We start from the raw sequence: 21,965 nt of genomic DNA, 5'->3' as shown, positions 1-21,965 counted from the left end.
AGACTCCGCCCCGTCCTCGTCAGCTCCAGATCGCTGGCAGCCCGCTGATACTAGCCGGCCGCCTCCGCCGCCGCCGCCGCCTCTCCGTTCTAGGAGCCGGGCCGGGAGCGGGTCCGCGAGCCGCCGCTGCCATGGGGAACCGCGTTTCGCGGGAAGACTTCGAGTGGGTCTACACCGACGAGCCCCACGCAAGTCGGCGCAAGGAGATCCTGGGTGAGGTCCGAGCCCGCTCCCCGTTATGTGTGTGCGCGGCCTCCCGCCGCCCGGGCGCGCTCTGCCCGCGTAGGCCCTGCGCGCCCCCGGGCGCCCCAGGCCAGTTACGAGCCGGCCCTGTCCTCCTCCCACCGCCGCCTGGCCGCCCCGGGATGGACGGCGAGGGCTCGGGCCGGGGCCGGGGGGCGGCGGGGAGGTTCCGGCGCGCTCGCCCTGCCGCGTGAATGCCTCCCTTCCTCCGGGAGGCTCAGGCATCTGGTTGAGACGAAGGGGTCCGATCCTCCTTGTAGGCCACCCTTGGGTGGACCCTCTCATTTTGCAGTTCCCGTGCCCCGGTGGGCGCCGTTTCTGCCCTGCGCCTCCTCCCCACAATGGGCCGCGGCGAGGCTAGGCTGCGCGCGTGTGCGAGGCAGGGCGTAGCCCCGGAACCTCGGGGGTCCGCGCGCCCGCCATCAAGGCTAGGGAGGCGGCCGCCGTGTCTCGGGGAGGGCCTGGGACCCGACCGGTGTGACCCCTGGGGCTTCACGGATGGGACGCGTCCTGTGCGCCGACGCCTGTTTTCCCTTTGACCCTCACAACTCGCCCGAGGCACAGGAAGGGCGAGATTCACAGGTATTTTCCATCCATCCCGGTTCTGTGCAGGGAAAGAGTGAAGTATGGAAGACGTGCCAAAATTAGCCTGCTGGTCCCCGGTTTGCTCATTTAGGGCCCTTTACTCCAGGAAAACGAGGCCTAGTCAATTCTCCAGAGGTGTAAGGCGCTCAGCGATTTGGAGCTTTTATATTATATTGAGAATTCGCTTCTCTCACTCGGGCTTCATGATATGCTAGGCACTGTGTTTCATCAGCATCACCCAGACTAATCTTTCCAATAATTAGTCGGAGTGCATAGGTAAATGTTAGGGGCATTCCAGCCTGGGTTAGAACTTCCTCCAAACCAAATGCTTTTAACTTTTTTACTTATTACTTAAAACATCAGGAAACTAAGGGGGGGGGGTTGAATTACAGGAATTTTTGCTCATACCTGGTATTTCATCCCTAGTTTTCCTTCTTGGCATCTGTTTGTCCATGGAGAACAAAGAGCAAGCCCCTGATTTTTGCGGAGGAATCTAAAGTTAGGAATTTCATGGTTTTACAGAAAGGAGTTAGTGGGATCCCTTTGAAATGAATTTTCAAAAACAATCATGAAATTAGGAGCTTGAACCCTTACAGTGGCTATTAAAGGTAGCCTTTTAAGAGACTTTGGTTCTTGAATGCTTTCTTTTTATTTTTAATTAAGGCGTATTTTGCAACCACACATAAGAGATATACCTTATAAACATGTTGCTTAAGAATAATGAGGTGCCCACCCTGTGAAAACCAACTCCTGAATACTGGTTATTAGCTGTTTAATATTCAGAAAATCAAGGAAGTGAAAAGGTGCTTATTGGTGCTTATCTCCACACGGCCTTTTTTCCCACACACTTATCACAGAACCATTTCACTTCAAAAGTTAAAGTGACTACACATTTCTCAATGAAAATGTATTTGATTATCTTCCCATCAGGGGTAAATACTGCTCAGTGTTCCATTTCAGGGGTGGAGTATCAGCAAAGATAAGATCTGGAGATCTGTTTACATTAAACGTACCTGTTAAGAGATATTTCTGAAATGTGCCAGGTTTTGGGGGGAGAGAAGCATGAGGGAGCATCAATAGGTTGTTTAATAACCAGCGTCTGAACACTAAATGTACATTTAGAGTTACATTAAATAAAGCAACATTAAAAGGCGTCTATGTGAAATTATGAGGGTTTGGGATTAGACCATTACTTGTGGGTGAAATACTAAATCCCAGGAAGTGCTCCTTTTACAGCTTTACTTCCGCGGGGAAATGGTATCTTTTTAACAGCTTTAAGATATAATTCACAAACTATAAAATTCACCCATGTAAAGTGTACAATTCAGTGTTTTAGTATACTCGACGTTCTCTAATTATCATTTCAGTCTAATTTTTAGGACTTCACTGTCACCCCCAAAGAAACCCTACACTCATTAGCAGGCCCTGGCCCCCACTTTCAACCCCCAGTGCTAACTAGACAACCACTAATCTCCTTTCTGTGTCTATAGATTCGCTTGCTCTGGACACTTCTTAAAAATGAAACCATGCAATACTTGGTCTTTTGTGACCGGCTGCTTTCCCTCGGCACACTGTTTCCGAGGTTCGTTCATGCTGCAGCGTGTATAAGTACTCCACTTTTTTGGCGGCTGAATAGTATTCCACCAAATGGCTGTACCACAGTTCATTTATCCATTCATCATTCGGTAGGCTTTTGGGTCGTTTTCCCCTTTTGACTATTATGAACAATGCTGCTGTGAATGTCCACATAGCAAGTTACCGTCCAGACAAATGTGTTTATTTCTGGAAGGTAGCTACCTACCTGGGGGTGGAATTGCCGCTAACTTGAACGTTTTGAGGAACCAGCTGCACCATTTTAAATTGTTACCAGCTCTGTGGTGTGTCGTTCCAGTTCCCCCACATCCTCGTTGTTGCCGGTCTTGGGTGTTACACACAGCCTTTGCGGTGGGTGTGCGGTGGCATCTCATTTTGGTTTCAGTTTGCATTTCCCTAATGACCGACAATGTCCAGTATCTCACACGTATCACCACGTATCGGCCAATTATGTGTCTGCTTTGGGAAAATGTATGTTCGGATTCTCTGTCCACTTTCAATTGGATTAGTAATTGTGAAACCTAAGAGTTCTCTATATATTCTAGATACAAGTCACTTACAAGACAGGTGATTTGCAAACATTTCCTCCCATTCTGTGGGCTGTCTTTTCGTTCTGTTGGTGGTGTCATCTGCAACACAGAAGTTTTTGAGGCAGTCCAGTTTACCAGTTGTTTTCTTTTGTCTTTACTTATGCTTTTGGTATAATCCTTACAAAGATTTACTTTTTTCTTTCAAAAAATTTTCTGTTACAATTAGTGTTGAATATTACATTAGTTTCAGGTGGACACCATAGCAGTTAGACATTTACATAACTTTGTTCTGTTATGAGTTTTATAGTTCCCTTTTATTTAGGCCTATGTTAATTATTGTGTGTGGTATAAGGAAGAGATCCAACTTTATTATTTTGCATGTGGATAACCAGTTGTTCCAGCACCGTTTGTTGAAAACCGTATTCACTCCCCACTTACTTATGTTGGCACCCTTGTGATATTGATTTTTATATATTACACTTTGCAAACATTTGGTACAGAATTACTTGGAGCAAGTTGATTTGACTGAGAGAAGAGTTATATAAGTTTAATGATTTTCTTTTTTAAATTATATTTTACTGATTATACTATTACAGTTGTCCTGATTTTTCCCCTTTTGTCCCCCTCCACTGAGCTCCCCAACTCCCGTGGGCAATCCCGCATACCATTGTTCACGTCCCTGGGTCACGGGTATAAGCTCTTTAGGTACTCCATTTCCTATACTGGACTTTACATCCCCAGGGCTATTCTATAACTACCTATTTGTACTTCTTAATCCCCTCACCTCTTCACACATTTCCCCACATACCCCCTTCCATCTGGCAACCATCAAACCACTCTCTATGTCTATGATCCTGTGTTCTTGTTTGTTTAGTTTGTTTTTTAGACTCAATGGTTGATAGATATGTATTTTTTTGCCATTTTATTCACAGCTTTCATCTTCTTTTTCTTAAATAAGTCCCTTTAACATTTCATATAATGGTTTGGTGATGATGAACTTCTTTAGTGTTTTCTTATCTGGGACGCTCTTTAATTACCCTTTGATTCTAAATGATAGCTTTGCTGGGTATAACAATCTTGGCTGTAGATCCCTGCTTTTCATGACTTTGAATATGTCTTGCTAATCCCCTCTAGCCTGCAGAGTTTATTTTGAGAAATCAGCTGAAAGTCTTATGGGAACTCCGCTGTAGGTTAACTCACTTCTCTTGCTGCATTTAAGATTCTCTCTTTATCTTTAACCTTTGGCACTTTACTTACGATGTGCCTTGGAGTAAGCTTCTTTGAATTCATCTTGCTTGGGACTCTGTGCCTCCTGGACTTGCATGTCTATTTCCTTCACCAAATTAGGGAAGTTTTCTTTCACTATTTTTTCAAATAGATTTGAATTTCTTGCTCTTTTCTCCTTCTGGCACCCTATGATCTGAATGTTGGACCTCTTGAAGTTGTCCCAGGGTCTGCTTATACTATCCTTAATTTTTTTTTAATTCTTCTTTATTCTTATTATTCTGACTGGGTTTTTTGGTTCCTTATGTCCAAATCATTGATTTGATTCTTGGCTTCATCCACTCTACTGTTGTTTCCCTGTAAATTGTTCTTTATTTCAGTTCATGTATCCTTTATTTCTGACTTGATCTTTTTTATGCTCTTGAGGTCCTCACTAAGTTCCTTGAGCATCCTTACAACCAGTGTTTTGAACTCTGCATCTGATAAATTGCTTATCTCCACTTCGTTTAGCTCTTTTTTTGGAGTCTTGATCTGTTCTTTCATTTGGGCCATGTTTCTTTGTCTCCTCGTTTTGGCAGCCTCCCTGCATTTGAGGTAGAGCTGCTTTGACTCCGTGTCTTGGTAGTGTGGCTTAAAGTAGTAGGTGTCCTGTAGGGTCCAGTGGCACAGCCTCCCTATCATCCAAGCTAAATACTCAAGGGTCACCCTTCGTGTGGGCTGAGTACGCCTTCCTCGTGTAGTTGAGTCTTGGTTGCTGTTGGCAGACCAAAGGGAGGGATTTACCCAGGCCAGCCCAGCTACAAGGACTGGCTTTGACCACTGACCACCAATCTCCACCTTCCGTGGAGGATCAGCTGTGCAGGGGCTGGGTAGTGGTGCTGTGATGTGGTCTGTAGCCGTTTACTGAGTTTGCTGGTCCTGGGGTTTCCTAGGTGGTGCAGGCCAAGGTCAGTTCCTACCTGTGTTTTGTCCGGAGCACCCTGCCTGAGCTATAAAGGAATCTGAGATGGTGCTACTTGTGCTGGGCTTGGAGATTCCAGGCAAAGCCAAGATGTTAATCTAGGCTGGGTGCTGCTAGTGCTGGGCCTAGGGCTCACCAAGGCCAGCTGTTGCTTGTTTGAGAGGATTTAGGAAGTTGTGAAGCATGAGCCAAGTCTAGCCATTCATATGGAAATGCAGCTTGGGTAGGCTCCTAAGATGGGAAAAGCAGCTTGAGTGGGCTGATAAGTTGGGTGGGGCGGAGTCTCGGGGGATCTCCAAGTTGCTAGACTTCCATTCAACTCCATTTCTGACGGTTCTGAATGATTGCTCCCTATTTTAGTTGTAATTTTGATGTGATTGTGCAAAAAGGTGAGCTGTGTCTGCCTGTACCGCCATCTTGACTGGAAGGCGAGGTTTCATGATTTTAGAGTGCCTACAAAGTGTCTGTTGTTTTCTATTGTTTTGTCAGTTTAATCGTCTTATATTTAAGGTAAAAATTCTGGAGCTCTGTCTAAATAGAGATAACACATTTTAGTACAAAAGAATTATTACTTGTACACCAATACTGAAGTTGTTATTCTGCTCTTGGTGAATTGCTTCTGAAATGTTTATATTTTAACGAATGGCTTATTTGAACCCTTCACTTACACCAGGAAAATTAGTTTAATTCACTTCTAGGCCTCTAGGATTTCTTTTTTTTTTATTGCCTGCAAAATTATTAACATAAGATGAATTAATACCAACAAAGATTGGAGAGTAGAGATTGGAGACAGAAAGGGTAAAGAAACTAGAGGAGTTATTCACCTTGAACTTGAAACACTACCTTTATTTCTTTATATGACATTGGACTTAAGTAGCTTCCTGTGTTGCATTTTAAGCTTTTATTGAATTCTTCATTTCACTAGATAGAACAGGATGAAGCTACTCTTTTCCCTTCTTTATCTTTTCAAGAACATTCTGAATGACTTGTCCCAAGAAAAAGGTCCTCCTTCAGAACCTTTGCCTTCCTGGGCCCAACACAGGTGACAGCACATGTAAAACCAAGGACCTTCTCCCTGGGTGGTCGGGTCCAGGGAAGAACCTGCCGTTACCCTTAGGGGACACTCTCCTAAGTATGAAGTATACTGTCAGACACAGAATAGATTTACCAGGCTATGATTTTAACTGTGTAAAACTTAAAAGCTTTATAAAGAATTGTTATGGGTGAAAGATCAAGGTAAAGGAGTTCATCATCACCAAGCCCTTATTATGTGAAATGTTAAAGGGATTTATCTAAGAAAAAGATAAAAAATATGAAGAGTAAAATGACAGCAAACTCACAATTATTAACAACCACACCTAAAACAAAAACCAAGTTAACATGGAGAGTCTACATTTGAGGCTAATATTTTCCTACATAAGTTCTCAGTTTGTTGTGACATGGTATTTAGTAATCTTGCTATTAATATTAAGGGGCTGGAAAGGAGTATTCAAAGTCATGAAAGGCAAACACCTACAAAGCTATCATTTAGAATGGAAGGGCAGATAAAGTGCTTCCCAGATAAGGTCAAGTTAAAAGAATTCATCATCACCAAGCCCTTATTATATGAAATGTTAAAGGGACTTATCTAAGGAAAAGAAGATAAAAAATACGAACAGTAAAATGACAACAAACTCACAGTTATTAACAACTGAACCTGAAACAAAAACACACTACGCAAGCAACTAGAGCAGGAACAGAATCACAGAAATGGAGGTCACATGGAGGGTTATCAGAGGGGGAGTGGGAAGGGGAGGGGGGCAAAGTACAGAGAATAAGTAGCATAAATGGTAGGTAGAAAATAGACAGGGGGAGGGTAAGAATAGTATGGGAAATGTAGACGCCAAAGAACTTACATGTATGACACATGGACATGAACTAAAGGGGAATGCGGGTGGGAGGGGGTGTGCAGGGCAGAGGAGAATAAAGGGGGAGAAATGGGACAACTGTAATAGCATAATTAATAAAATATATTAAAAATAAATAAAAATAAACAAACAATGTTGCTATTGGACTCTACTCTTGGAGGAGATAAAGTCTCATAGAGGGCACGTAATGATTTGGAAAAGATTAATGTGCTGATTTAACTGATGTTGATTTAATTATAATTGTAGAACTGTGTACTCTTCCCGGTTCCTGATTTTGTTTGTTTTCTTCACAGCCAAGTATCCGGAGATAAAATCCTTGATGAAGCCGGACCCCAACCTGATATGGATTGTCGTCATGATGGTTCTCACGCAGCTGGTCGCCCTCTACCTAGTCAAGGACTTGGACTGGAAGTGGGTCCTGTTTTGGGCGTATGCCTTTGGCAGCTGCCTTAACCACTCGATGACTCTGGCCATTCATGAGGTGTCCCACAACAGCGCCTTTGGCCACTGCAAAGCCATGTGGAACCGCTGGTTTGGAATATTTGCTAACCTTCCCATTGGCGTTCCCTACTCCATCTCCTTCAAGAGGTATCACATGGACCACCACCGCTACCTCGGAGGCGACGGCATTGACGTGGACATCCCCACTGACTTTGAAGGCTGGTTCTTCTGCACCACTTTCAGGAAGTTCATATGGGTGGTTCTTCAGCCTCTCTTCTACGCTTTTCGGCCTCTGTTCATCAACCCCAAACCAATTACTCACCTGGAAATTATCAATACTCTGGTCCAGCTCACCTTTGACGTGATCGTTTACTACGTCTTGGGATTTAAATCCCTAGTCTACATGTTGGCAGCATCCTTGCTTGGTCTAGGTTTGCATCCGATTTCGGGACATTTTATAGCGGAACATTACATGTTCCTGAAGGGGCACGAAACCTACTCGTATTACGGGCCTCTGAACCTGCTCACCTTCAACGTGGGCTACCACAACGAGCACCACGACTTCCCCAACATCCCCGGGAAGAGCCTCCCGCTGGTGAGTGAGGGGTGCGCCACACCCCCGGGTTTCTGGGGGCTGTGTGGCGGGGGTTGGCCTCGACTTGCCTGTTTTAAGAGGGACCTAGTCTATCTTGTGAGCCTCTCCTCAAAGAAAACGAGAGGGTCGGCCCCGAGTCTGCCAGCCTCGTGCGCAGAGTTCGCTCCCGGGTCCCAGAGCTGAGCAGCAGCAACGCTTAGGGTTTAGAAGTGAGGGGGTCTGCAGCCCGCCAGCTTGTGAAGCGGTCCAGGGGTGGAGGAGGAGACCCCTCCGTGAGGCTGGCCGCAGTACCCCCCCCCCGCCTTCCACTGCGAAGCCGCGGGGGCCGGACTGAGACGTGGGGGTGTGGGTGTGGTGGGAGCCAGCGGACACCCGCAGCCCCGCGTGCACAGCCGGGGAGCGCGGTTTCCGGTGCCGCCGGCGTCCCGCGGGCGGGGGCCTCTGCCTCCCGCGTTCAGTGTGTCGGTTGTGGAGGAAATGGAAGGACTTAGACCCTCGTCCTTCCATCTCCTCCAAAAGGACCACCTTCCTACCTTCGTGTATCTTTCTGGTGAATTCTCTTACTAGACTTCATCCTCCAAATGGGTAGTTTTCATGGTTCCAGTATCAAAATGTTTCCATAATTCTGAGGATGTATGGAGGAAATGTAATAATAGCTTTTCCTGATTTTTTTAAAAATCGGCTATAAGGGGACCATAGCCAGATAGTTTATGCTACCATCTCCATCTAATCAAATTTTATAGGTTTCCTCCCAAGTTTTTAAATGTTGACTGTCTAAAATGTAACACCTGGTTATTGATGTGATTCCTGACCGAGGAGAGAAACACCCAGACGGGACACTGGGTCAGCAGGGCACCTCTGAGTCTGACCGTGCACTGGAGAGTGTGTCGTGCTAAGTTTCTCCAGGACAGTGACAGCACCGTGACCGTGGGAGGGCGGCCTGGTCCTCGGGAGGTGCAGGTTGGTTGTGCAGGGGCGAAACCCTGGGGCGAGCCGTCACACGGGGGCCGGGCTGCAGCTCGCCCTCCAAGGGCCCGGCAGACAAAGCTGGGACAAAGCTGGGTGCGCGGTTCCCACCAGACCTGGAGACCGGCTGTGACAGTAACCGTGCTCGTCAGGGGCGGGCCTGTGAGGGCCATGTGGGTGTGTGCCCGCGGCCCCTTCAGCTTTCCTGCAGGTTCTCCGTTTCCCAGGTAAAACGGGGAGGCACCGCACGGCTGTGTGAGGCGCCTGTGAAACTGGTGAGCGCGACGCCGCTCTGCACCTGCCCGTGTGCTGCTGGCCTGCGCAGAGCTCGAGGCCGCCGCCTCCTCCCTAACTGGGGAAGCACATTCTTACTCACTTTTCAAAAGGCTGTGGAGAAAGCGGGTTGCCCTTGAACAAGACAGCCTTTTCTGCCGTAAACCACATACTTGTCATTTTCTTGAACGACCCCAAACTGAACACTTGGTTTGGTTTGGGTGTTATCTGACCTTAGGCCCCCGGGTCATCGGCGTGCCTTCATTCCCCTCCGAGTCACCCCGCCCCCGCAGTCCTCAGCTGAGCTAACGCAACCTCCTCGGGTTTCTCCAGCCTCCCGTCTCCGGGTTTCTCCAGCCTCCCGTCTCCGGCTTTTCCCGTCAAGGAGTACATACCAAGGAGCTCTGTCAAGAATGATCTTGTTCTGTTTTTTCCCTTTTTTGGAAAGACAGTGTCCCCTCCCTATTCCAGCTGTTCACATACACTGATCACTACTGGCTTTGCTACAGTTCAGCGTGGACCTGGGTCCAGGTTAAATGTATGTGTGTGGTCTGTCGGTCATCCTTCGTCCTGAGGGACCTCTGGGACGTTTTGAAGGGCTGTGGCCCCAAGGTGTCACATCGCTCTCCTTCTGAGCGACTGAGAATGTGTGGAAAGCTCTGTGTGACCCATTGCCCTTGAGAGTGGTACATTCCCGGGGTCCCCGCAACCAGAAAGCACTACATTTCCCAAATTGAAGGAGTTTAAATGTCAACGTTGTTCCTTTCTTTTTCCTGCTGCCTCTTTTCACCGTCTTGGATTCTGCTCTTTTGTCTTCCTTTGCGATTCCCTAAGGCAGTTTTCTGTGCGATTCCGTGAAGCCACAGAACCACTGTTACCACTCGGCGCTAATTAGTTGTGCTTCCTGGCCACACGCGCAGTGGTCATTTTTAAAAGACATTTTCAACTTAGGACGGAGAATTTGCGCACTTGATAGATGCTTAATTTCTTTTTCTTTTTTTAAAGATTTTACTTATTCGTTTTTAGAGAGGGGGGAGGGGGGAGAAAAAGAGGGACACATCAGTCTGTGGTTGCTTCTCCCACGCCCTCAACTGGGGACCTGGCCCGCACCCCAGGCGTGTGCCCTGACCGAGAATTGAACTGGTGACCTTTCAGGTCACAGGCCAGCACTCCCTCCACTGAGCCACAGCAGCCAGGGCAGATGCTTCGTTTCTATAATCTAACAGTATTTGTGGGTTCCCCAATGGCAGGGGTCAGCCGCCACCTTTGTGTCTTACAAGGCCAGCCATGCAGCGTGTGCTTGGAAAATGACAAGAATCTCTTGTAAAAGATTCCAAGAATCCAAGTGTATTTGTAGTCCCTCAGAACTTGACAGGGAAGTGGCAGTATTCCCAGGGGGTCGAATGCAAGCTGCTTTTTAAAAAAAATCCCTGCAGCTGCTTCACCGATGACTTGGCTGGAGAGGTGAGGAGGAGGAAGGGTCTGCCGGTTTCTCGGTGTCTGCGTCCAGCACCTGTCGGTGCCCTTCATGGGACTCGGCGAACCCCCCTCACGCTCCTTGTGTTCTCCCTTCCAGGTGAGGAAGATAGCGGCCGAGTACTATGACAACCTGCCGCACTACAACTCCTGGATAAAAGTCCTGTACGACTTCGTGATGGACGACACCATCAGTCCCTACTCGAGGATGAAGAGGCGCCAGAAAGGCAAGGTGGAACTGGACTAAACGTCGTCACGACCAAAGGAGTTCCTCTCTGAAACCTCACAGTAGCCGACAAGGTGGAACTGTGGCGTCACTCAGCGAAGACCAGTGGTGGTTCGAAGCCGCCCTCACACGGTCCCCCGGTACGAGCCCCCGCGGCACCGGGGAGCCTGTCTGGGCGCCCACGGCCAGCGCGTCCGTGCGTGCTCCTCCTTCCTCGCGGGGGCGTGGCCGCCGTGTCGTCGCTGTCCAGGGGGCTGTCTCACATCTTGTAAGCATATCATTCAAAAAGCTTTTACAGAGCTACTTCTCCTGTATTATTTTCACTATAAAGTACTTTATTAAAACAGCTAATAACCTGAGTAATTAATCAAAATAAAATAGTATTTATCACATTTTTGTACTTTACTGTCTTTGTATTAAATGCTAATCAGGATGCTGGGTGAGCTTTAAAATTTCACCAGAAAAAAAGAAAAAGGAAGAAAATGCCTGGAAATGTCTTTCACTGCAAGCTGAATTACTCATTTCTAGTTTTCACTCTTGTGTGTGGGACCTGACATAGAGAGACACTGCCGAATCCTGCATGGCCTTACCAATAAAGTCCTTTGTGGATCCAGCGTGTCCAGCATCCGACTCCTTTTTCAGGTGAGAAGCAGCCCCACGACTGACCGAGACTCGTGTGTCGTTTCAGTGCAGTGGAAACTGGCTGTGGTCCGACGGCGGGCAGCCGGGTCCAGGTGGCCAGCGTCCTGGCTGGCAGGCCAGCAGGCCCGGGTACCTGCAGTGTCACTTTGGCAAATTCAGTGTAATGTGAACTGTTTGCAAAAAAAAAAAAAAAAAGTCTACACAACACCAGCCCTCAGACATCCTTCACAGGAGTGGTTACCAAATCCCGTCCTGGTCCTCACAGCTGAGGGGAGTGCAGAACCCTTGTCCTCGGAAGGACTGGCGGACCTGCTCGGCAGACCTGATCACCTCGGGGGACTCTCCCCTCCCTTCCTGCTCCTCCCGCCCGGGGAACTCCCTGGTATCTGGGAACTATTGCTTAAGGAAACCACTGCTGTAAAGCAATCGTAGCGCCACGTTTACGAGAGAACCGACTTTCCGATTCAGATACACAGGCCGGCCAGGAAGAAAGGTCTGGGAGGGGCCCCGTGGAGTCAGTGCCAGGCGGGAAGGGACTGTGTGCTCCCACCAGGCCCTGCCTGGGGGACTCGAGCCAGTGCCTGCCGCTGCCAGGCAGACGCTGACCCTCTGTCTCCTGGCGGCCCAGCTCCTGGAACCCCCCTGGTGACCCGCAGGGTGCACGGAGAGGACATGCCCAGGTATGCCCCACTTCCGGCCTGAACGGAGGTGCCAGCCTGCTGGCCCGTCTCCTGACCCGCCCAGCTCCCTCCCGTCTGCCAATTCAGTGCATCCCTTTGGCCACTGCCGCTGACCATGACTTTTCCAAAGAGAGACGCAGGAGTCAGGGCAGGGGACAGGCTGGGCGCAGAGCCTCCGAAGCACCGGTGTTCATCCTGAGGACTCACCTGGTGGCTCTGCATGAATTGTCCTTCTGCCCAGGCGGCCCTCCCACTGTCTCTGGTCTGGGAAGCTCGTCCTCAGAGGCTCACTCCCGGGCCCTGCCCACCTCATCCAGAGCGTAACCCGAGTGTGGTAGACTGAGAACCGGGCATGCGTCGAGCATCCTTCTATTCACCACGTTTTGAATATGCGTCCTCAACACCTGTGCACAGTACTACTGATACCCCCATTCGGTGGATGAGAAGACTGAGGCTTACATTAAGTAACTGGCCCAAGGCCACACCTAGTGAACCGCAGAGACAGGACCTGAAATTCAGACCTTGTGGCTCCGGAACCAAAGTCTTGACCGTGCTCTCGGCTTGTCTAACGAGGCCGCTCCAGGACTAAAGGGGGAGAGAAGCCCCCAACACACTCCTGTTGCTAAGCATGTGTTTGTCCCACGGCCTTGAGGGCCGCTTCCCACCTGTCAGTGGTCATGGCTAGATCTCTGGGTTTCTTTCACTTTTAGCAATCTAAACTTTTTTATAAAGAGCTCTGCTTCTTCCTGAATGCATTACAGAAGACCTGTGCTAGCAGACCCCTCACTCTTCTTTCTTCGCTCCACTCCCCCCAGCCAGGGCGGCAGTGGGGCAGGACCCCCCTTCCCCCGCCCTGTGCGTTAGGGCCACCCTCCCCTGAGGTGCAGGCGAGGCTCTGCTGGGGTTGGCCAGGACCTTGCCACTGCTGCTTTAATGACGGTCTGCCCTCCTGCGGCGTGACTGTCGCCCCATCGTCATGCAGGATGAGACAGGCCACAGGGTGGGCGAGGGCGAGTCCCGGGCGGGTAGCAGGGTGTGGTGAGCGTGAGAGGAGGCAAGGGCCTCACCCCAACTCGGCCTCAGCACCTCAGCACCTCAGCAGAAGCGGAGGGAAGGACCTGATGGGAAACCATGGTGAAATCTAGAGCCTTCATTCTGCAGGTGCTTTGCAGGCACCACCTTAGGCGGGGAGGACACAGAGGTGAGACGTGCTCCCACGTGACGGAGCTGGTGCTGCGGGGCTGGGATGTGCATGGGATCAGTTCGGCAGAAGAACTCAACGCCTAAAACAGGAGAGTCACAACGGGCTGGAACCAAGAGGAGGGCACACAGCAACCATCACTGACCAGCTGTCAGACTGCAGCGGACTGGTTTTACGCAGTTTATCAACCTCCTCCGAGCTGGCTTGCTGACGCAGGCATCAGCAGGACAGTGGGAGATGGGGCAGAAGGTAGCCCGCAGGCGCACCCTGAGGGGCTGAACCCGGCTCTGCCACAGCCTGCATTCCTTCTGCCATTCCACCGCCCCGCCGACTTGGAAGGTGTCTGGACAAGATGATGCAGCATCTTGTCTCATTGGGCAAGTCTCCCAGAGGCTTTAGGGCTGGGAAGGCCCCGAAAAAACTCCCCTCCGAAACCAAGAGCGCTAAGCCCCTGAGATCCCCTTTCCTGGCAGATTCGATTCTGAGATAGTGCTGGGATGGGCGAGGCACCTGGCACAGGAGGGGAAAGGGGTGCGGTGACACCCAGGGAGAGTCCCCGCAGGGACGAGGAGCAGGACCTGACAGCAGAGGGGTATGTAGGTCAGAGCAGGCTGCAGGCACTCCTTGGCTGGAAAACTAGTGACAAGGCGGAGGCAAAGGAGGAATGGGAGAGTCACCTGGAGCGGAGTCGGAACTAGCAGGCGGCTCGCGGAGCGAACATGGACCCAGCCCAGGGGAAGCTAGGGGAAGCTGTTGGACGGGTCTTAGACTGTGGCCCATCACTGCCACGTGGGAGGGAGCTGTGGCCACGGGCGTGTGTGACAGCACACGAGACTGAAGCGAGGGGTCGAGGACAGTGCCCGGTGGGGGCGGGGTTCTCTGCCACCAGGCAGCATGGGGAAGGTGAACACACAGGACCCCTTCTTGGATCTGGGCATATTCCTAGAATCTTCTTCTAAGGGCAAAAACCAGAGGCACGAGCAGCTTGTTCACAGAGTCGAGTGGTTACGTGCTGGGAGGCACACGTCTCTATTTGTGACCCTCCGGAGTGACACAGAATGGGAGCTTCAGGGAAAAGGCTGGGGGAGCTGAGCTGCCCTCTGGTGGGGTCCTGCCAGCAGCCGCCGATCCAAGGAGGGCCTCCGGGGTAGCCTGCTAGCAGGTCCCTGTCAGAGGCTGCTGGGATAGGCCCTCGGCAGGGTCCAGTAAGAACCAGAGTGACCTTTCATTTGTCAGCAAGGGAAGGAACTCACCATTACCTGATTAATTTTTTTAAGGGAAGTTATTTTCATTTTAATTTTTATCCTCACCAAAGGACATGCTCATTAATCTTAGGGGGAGGGAGGGGGAGAGAGAAGGACAGAAAGCGATATGAGAGAGAAACGTCAATTGGCTGCCTCTTGTACTCACCCCAACCAAGGACCAAACCCACAACTTAGGTTTATGCCCTGACCAGGAATCGAACCAGTGACCTTTTGGAATATGGGACGATGCTGCAACCAACTGAGCCACACTGGCCAGGGCTGCCCAGTCCATGCATTTCATAAAAAGGATTTACAAAGAATTTTTTTTTAATTCAGAGCCCTCTTCCCAATTCATGTAACACATGAAGTTTTCAGAAGATAACACCCGGGCCGTCACTCCCAGGAACCTGGGCCTCGAGTCTGGCGCTGGGTCCCAGTGGGATAGGAGGGTGGGGACGGGGAGCAAGCCTGTGACCTACTCCAGCTAGTTCCACACTGACCAGTCTGTGACGCACTCCAGGGGAGGCCCGAGCAGAAGCCTGCAGCTCACATCTATGACCACAGGTTTCTCAGAGACATTTGGTCTCCCAGACAACAGCACCCTGTAAAGCCTGGTTTAGATCGTGCAATCGCCACTCCAGGAGACGCAGACACAACCCGGGCCCAGTCTGCCCAGGAGAGCAGAAGGTGCACTTCCAGATGTGCGGAGCTGCTCAAACCATTGACCCCTCCTCCTCCGGCCGACCTCGGGCTGTAAGCCCCAGCTGCCAGGGCCCAGGACAGAGCACTGTGGGCTGTGAGGGGAGCCCTGGGAAGCAGCCCCCCATCAGGAGGAAGTTGCATCACCGCCAGCCATCACAGAGCAGCAAAGGGGCAGAAAAACAGGATCTTAAGTGCCGCCAGCCCTTGCAGTGAATGAGGCAACCTCACTCAGCTGGTTTCCTCATTCGTCACCCTCCACCCTCGGGCTGTGGGGGTGGCGTGTGGAGACCCTGTGTGAGGGGCACAGTCACTGCCGGGCTCCGGGCTTCGGGCTTCGGGTGGTGGCGATGGTTACTACCGCCACTGGGCACAGCAAGGTGTTGGGATCGGTCACTTAGGACAAAGGCTATGTCCTCAAACAAAAGAGGATGTCACAATCGTTCCAAACCACAGCGCTTCATGCTCGCTGCCCAAACAAGGGTCTGAGTTTTTTTCATTTAGAATTAGTCCTGGCTGGTGTAGCTCAGCAGACAGAGCATGGGGTGCAGACCAAAGGGTCGCCAGTTCGATTCCCAGTCAGGGCACATGCCTGCATTGCAGGCCAGGTCCCCAGTGGGGGCCACGTGAGAGGCAACCACACACTGATGTTTCTCTCCCTCTCTCCCTCCCCCCTCTCTATAAATAAATAAATAAAACCTTTAAAAGTCTTTAGAACCAAAACAAAATTGTGGTCAAGTACACATAACAAAATGTAGCATCTTAACTGCTTTTCGGGGCACGGTTCAGCAGTGTCGCGTCCATTCGTGCTGCACAGCCAGCCCCCGGAGCCGCTGGTCTCCGGAACCGGAAGTCCGCTGCCCCGCCCCCAACCACTCTCCGTTTCTGCGACTTTGACTCGACGGTTCCTTTAAACCGGCACAAATCCGAACTTCGCACATCGGCGCGCGCCACAGACGTTCCGCAGAGGCCGCTCGCACGAGAGTGGCAGAAGCAGGCTCAGCAGAGGGGCGCCGCCCCTCCCCAGCCCGAGGCTGGGGCCAGCTCTAACGGCCGATCCACGGCCCCGCACAGCGGGAGGCAGCGGAGGGCCGCTCACTCCGGGCAAGGGGCTGCTGGCCCTGCGTCCCTCCCGGCCGCACCCCGAGTGCCTGTCCCCTGGCCTGAGGTCTGGCCGCCCACGGCACCCCCTCTGTAGCCAACACAGGCCGTATGCAAGCTGATCCTGGTACCTCTCTTTTCTCTGCACCCCTGGTGAGATGGTGTGGTTTTCTAGCTATCTCATTTGAAGAGATACTTGTTCTAGGACTAGAATGGCCACGAGAAATGGGGTCTTCAACTCAGCTTCCTGCGGACGTGTCAGGTGGGGCAGAGGGACAGAGGTGGGGTGGTGGGTGGAGGGGAAGGCGAGGGAAGGGGAGGATCGGCCTCTGGTCTCCGCTCCTCCCCCAGTGCCCCGACCGCCCACATGGCTCACAGGTGTGCGTGTCGGCAACCACATGCAATTCCCCCATACGAGCCGAGGAAAGAGGCCTCAGGGTGAAACCTGCTTTGCCAGTGTGTTGTTGCTGGACTTCTCAGCCTCCAGAATGTGAGGAACCCACTTCTGTTTTCAAGTTGCCCGTCTGTGCTATGTCGTTGTGGCAGCTGGAGCAGAATGACACGTGTGACACCAGTGGTTGTGGGCAACGCCATGGACATTTGTACTGACTGAAAAGAAGATTTTAAAAACAAACACAGCCCCGGCTGGTGTAGTTCAGTGGATTGAGCGTGGGCTGCGAACCAAAGCATCGCAGGTTTGATTCCCAGTCAGGGCACATGCCTGGGTTGCAGGCCACGGCCCCCAGCAACCGCACATTGATGTTTCTCTCTCTCTCTCTCTTTCTCCCTCCCTTCCCTCTCTAAAAATAAATAAATAAAATCTTAAAAAAAAAAAAAAACAAATACAAAGAAACAGTGCCACCTGGTTCACCTACCCAGCACTCGGTCCAGGGCTAGCCCGCACCTGGAGCTGGGGTGAGCACTGAGTGAGGCCAGGGCTACCCACACAGCTGCGAGGCGGCCTCGTGTCCTTGCCGGCAAGAGGCTCTGCCAGCTGGCCCTTCTTGCTGCCGGGTGGCGCCTGCCGGGAACACCAGGCAAAAGGATTCTGGCCCCAGGGCCTCGGGGACCTTTCACCTCTCGGTGTCTGCGATGGGAGGAATGAAGGCAGACAGGACTGGGACACAGCGAGGGCACCTGTATGTCAGGGCCCACGGTCACCTCCACCCAGCCGCGCAGGGGGAGGCTGAGAGGCCACCGTTCGGAGGATGCTAACAGGGGTGGTCTCTGAGAAGAGGTACCGCATGTGGGTGGCCGGTACACCTCTCCGCTCCCTCCCTGCGTTTCTCTGCATTCCTTCCCACCGGACCACACTACCCCCGTGTGCTGGACGCCGCTCCCCCACACCGCGGGCAGCCACTGCACACTCGGGCCTTTATGGTGCCAGCCCACAGCCGGCACTTGAGTCCTCTCTGCTTTCATGAGTCACCCGGTCTCTGCCTTGTGACTAGGAGTGTTCAGCCCGAACGTCTAATAATTGTCCTTTGTTTCCTTGAAGAAGGGATTTTCAGTTGGATAAGACTTGCCCAATTCCTCCCTACTCTTGCCGCAGGCAGCTCCCACTCTGTGCGGTCACTTTCTCCATCTGCAATTATAGGATAATAGTCCCGCCTCCCTCGCGGGGTTATTGTGCAACGGAATGAGCTAAAACGTGCGAGGGCAGGTGGCTCACAGACACATTGGTAATGTGGTGGGTGATGACCTCAGCCTCCTGGCGATGATCTGTGAGACCCAGGCCTGCAGACGCACTGCCTGCCTGCACCCCCTCCCCCAGCGAGGCCACAGGACACCCACGCCACAGACCGAGCTCGGGGCAGGTGCGAGGCAGCGGCGCTCCGCCCGGCGAGGCTTCCTGCACAGTGAGGGGGTGGACGTGTCATCATTGTAAGGCCACCTGCCTGGCCTGTGGCGAGGCCCAAGTTTGTTAGGGAGCTGCCCACCGTCAGGAAAGAGGCTGACCAGCTGTCATTGTCTTTGTAGGGTTCTGAAGAAGAGGCTGGTAGAGTGCTCAGGGCAGTGGCAAAGTGGGGAGCAGATTCCCCTGTTTTTGCTCCTTGGACTGACGATGGGCACCTGGGTCACGGGGCCCACGTGGGTCCCAGTGAGGAGCTGCTGAGGAACGGCAGCCACGTGCACATGACCCGACGACCCCTGACTTTGCGGGATGTGCAGCAGTCACCCGGCTGCTCCCGCTGCTCAGCAAATTCTCCCTGGGGACCTGCAGGGCTCACCCTCACTGCCTTTGCTGACCAGTCCACACAAAACACCCAGCGACCCACAGGAGCGGCCCTCTGCAGCCCCTGCCTTCCTCCTCTGCACAGCATTCACACTTGCAACCCGTGACATGAGTGTGTGTGCACGAACGAGTGCCCAGGCTTGGACTTGTTGCCTCCGTGACCCACCCGCCCCCAGCCCCCAGGAAAGGCCCAAGGGGCAGGGACTTGAATTTTGCTCGGAGCTGCACTCCCGGCAACGGGCCCACAGCAGCCAGTCAATAATTAATGAGACCTCTCCTCCGGCTTACATTGCTGCCCTTCAGCTTCTAATTTCCAGTTACAAGTGGACTGCAAATTACCATATCTATTGTGCCCGGATGCCAATTAAAAAATCATTAACCTCACCTGACGCGAACTTGGCTCCATGCTGCTCTGCCTTCTGAACCTGTCACGGACCCCAGGTGGAAGCAAGTGTGGAATCCTTCAAGCTTTGAGACCTAAAAGTAATTCTGAAAGTCTTGTCTTTCTTCCCCCCAGCTGCATTACACGCTAAACAGCGGGAAGAAGGGCCCCCGGCATTTGCCCCTTGCCCCCTTTGCTGTTAATCACACAAACGCCCTTGCCCAGGCCATTCTCTACCGCCTTTGGACTTCAAAACGCCTCCCTCCAGCTCAGAAGCAGCAGGTCAAAGAGATGCAGATGCAGGTGTAAGGAGGAAGGGCCCTGGGAGGCTCCACGGGAGTGAACTTTCACTTGCGTGGGTGAGCTCAGCGCACAGCCGGCTGCCTGGACGCGAGGCAGGGGAAAAGGAAAGGGGGGGGGGGCGGAAGGTGGGGGGACACAGGCGCAGCTGGCTTGTCTGTCGGTGTTCGTCTGAAACAGCTCTGCACACAGACCCCCACCCTGGAGGGGCCCGCGTGCGCCTGGACTGCGCCCCTCCGAGGGCTCGCTCACTGCCCGGTGGGTCAGGCTGGCCCTGGGGGAGGCGGGGGCCAGAGCTCACGGCTCTTGCTTCTCTGCCTTCTGCTCGGGGAGGAAAGCCACTCGGTGATTTAGGGCCTGATCTCTTCTACCTCACCCCTCATTCCAGCCAAGTCGTTTTTCCCCAAAGGAACCTTCAACACGAACAGTGTCCTTGCTGTGAAATGTGTCATAAACACAGCGAGCGGTGTGACACGTCTGGGTGCAGTTTTGGGAGTCGTGATAGAACCGGAGCGGGGAGAGGCGGACAGGAGGCCCTGGTCAAGGGTCCGGAGTCCTGTCAGGGAAGGCGAGTCCCACGGCTCTCAGGACAGCGCCCTGCCTGTCGTCACGGATACCGCGGTGTGTGCCGCTGACCCCTGCATGACTCGGGGCTGGGGCACGGACCCCTGGGCAGGCAGAAACCCACACGTGACTCCGGACCCTCCAGAAACGTAACTACTAAGAGCCTACAGTGGACCAGAAGCCTTACTGACAACACAGACGGGCAACTAATGCCTGTTTTGTCTGCTATGTGTGTTAGTCCTGTTTTCTCACAGTACAGTGAGCCAGAGAAAAGATGTTATTAAGAAAGCCGCACGGAGAATACATTCAGAGCATTCACCGAAAAAAGCCCACGTGCAGCGGGGTCGCCCGGGTTACGCCCACGTTGTTCAAGGGTCCCCTGCACTTGGACGTTTGCTAGGAGGGCAGATCTAATGTCAACTGTTCTCATCACAAATACAAACGAAATTAATTAAGGGAGAAGAAAACTTGCGTCCATACTCATCAAGTCGTACACATTACGTATGTGCAGCCTTTGTATGTCAACCCACCTCTGTAACGTGGTTAAAGAACAAGCACCACCGAGGGGCCCAGGGCAGCACCCCCTCACCCCCCAACTCCTCAGAGGGTCACTCCCTTGCCTGTCCTTTGCATGGTCTTCGCTCCGTGTGCACCTCTACAAAAACCGTCGTTTTGTTCTGAGACGCTGAGCAGCGAGTGCAAACCTCGGTTTGTAGGGCAAGGGCCACAAGGTCCCCACGAGGCGCACGGTGCCCCGAGGCAGCCTGGGCAGGGTGTGACTGCAGTCTCTGGGGTGTGTGGCAGGGCCAGCGGGAACGGGGCGCAGCCTGTCCAGCAGACACAGGGTCGGAGGGAGCGGGCTGCCTCCGGACTCGGCCCGGCTGCCCGAGGCTTGCGAGAGCAGCCGCGTGTCCGCAGTGCCCGGGGAAGCGTGGTATGGACTCACTCCCCCAGTGAACCCGCAGGAGCAGTCAAGTGGAGATAAGTGGGCTGGGCACGCCTTGGACATTCTGTCTTCACGTTCGAAGACTGTAGGAGGGCGGTCGGTGGTCACGTGACTGTGGTCCTTAACATGTTTTTTTTCTGAGTCACTGCTGAGGCCTGGACTGGCGGCCGGGCTGGTCTGGGGCAAAGCCACCCTCCCGAGGGCTGCCTCCCTGAGGACCCTCCCTCCTATGCGGGCCCCCGTTGCACCACATCTTCCTCTCCCCGGGGCTTACGCCCTCCTTTTGTGGCACCGTTCTGACCCGGACTCAGTGGGAACTGTCAGAGTGGATGGTCTGGGAAAACTCGGAGGGCCGAGGACTGAGCCTGGAAGAACCCAGCTCTGCCCCAACAGGCCCTTGGAAAGCCATCAGAGGGCGCAAGTGGAAAACCCCGAGGCCTGGGTGTGGGCATAGACAAGGGGGTGTCCGGTGTCCGGGGCCACCAGGTGGCCAAGCCCTGGAGCCCGGACACTGGACATCAGGCCTGGGCACGGAGCCTCCCGCGAGAGCAGCGGGTTAGTCTTGCAGGACGGTGCAGGTTGTTTCTGGGTGCCGAGCAGGCTGGGGGGCCCGGAGGCAGCGCGTCCTCCCGTCCGCCCCTCCCCCCGGCAGGCCTCTCCCCCTCCAGGGGCTCACCACACATGCCTGTTTTCCCAACTCCCAAGTGCACCGCCCGGCTGCTGTGTAGAGGGTTCTGATACCAGTCAGTGGAGTTCAGAGGAAAGAAATGCCACACGGTGCTTCCCAAAGCCTACAGTTACAAGTCACACTAGTCAGTGAAGGCAGGACATTTAGTAGTTCCCCAGGACACGTGACACAGAAGTCCGGCTCCTGCCAAAGAAGCGGTAGGATATGAAGGAATGACAAGGGCTTTAGGGTTGACTGTCTTGAGTTTGGATTCCCAGATACC

General features: G+C 52.7%; 1 protein-coding gene across 1 annotated transcript; it reads left to right on the top strand.

Annotated features, from left to right (window-relative positions):
• The first annotated feature begins 4 nt into the window (after window positions 1–4).
• On the top strand, window positions 5–11,528 carry DEGS1 (delta 4-desaturase, sphingolipid 1). The gene is made up of 3 exons (XM_028531237.2): window positions 5–213; window positions 7,337–8,079; window positions 10,895–11,528. The coding sequence occupies exons 1-3, from the start codon at window positions 132–134 to the stop codon at window positions 11,039–11,041; spliced, it is 972 nt and encodes a 323-aa protein (XP_028387038.1). The 5' UTR covers window positions 5–131; the 3' UTR covers window positions 11,042–11,528.
• Window positions 11,529–21,965: the final 10,437 nt, after the last annotated feature.

Source organism: Phyllostomus discolor, chromosome 15 (genome assembly GCF_004126475.2).
Source record: "Phyllostomus discolor isolate MPI-MPIP mPhyDis1 chromosome 15, mPhyDis1.pri.v3, whole genome shotgun sequence".
NCBI classification, from domain to species: domain Eukaryota; kingdom Metazoa; phylum Chordata; class Mammalia; order Chiroptera; family Phyllostomidae; genus Phyllostomus; species Phyllostomus discolor.
The sequence above is the reverse complement of the archived record's forward strand: the minus strand, read 5'-3'. Positions and strand labels throughout refer to the sequence as shown.

Bases quoted from the DNA above. Each gene is read 5' to 3' on its own strand.
- DEGS1 (XM_028531237.2), top strand. From the start codon at position 132: ATGGGGAACCGCGTTTCGCGGGAAGACTTCGAGTGGGTCTACACCGAC. The intron at 214-7,336 runs GTGAGGTCCGAG...TTTTCTTCACAG, and splicing joins TCGGCGCAAGGAGATCCTGG to CCAAGTATCCGGAGATAAAA. The intron at 8,080-10,894 runs GTGAGTGAGGGG...TCTCCCTTCCAG, and splicing joins CCGGGAAGAGCCTCCCGCTG to GTGAGGAAGATAGCGGCCGA.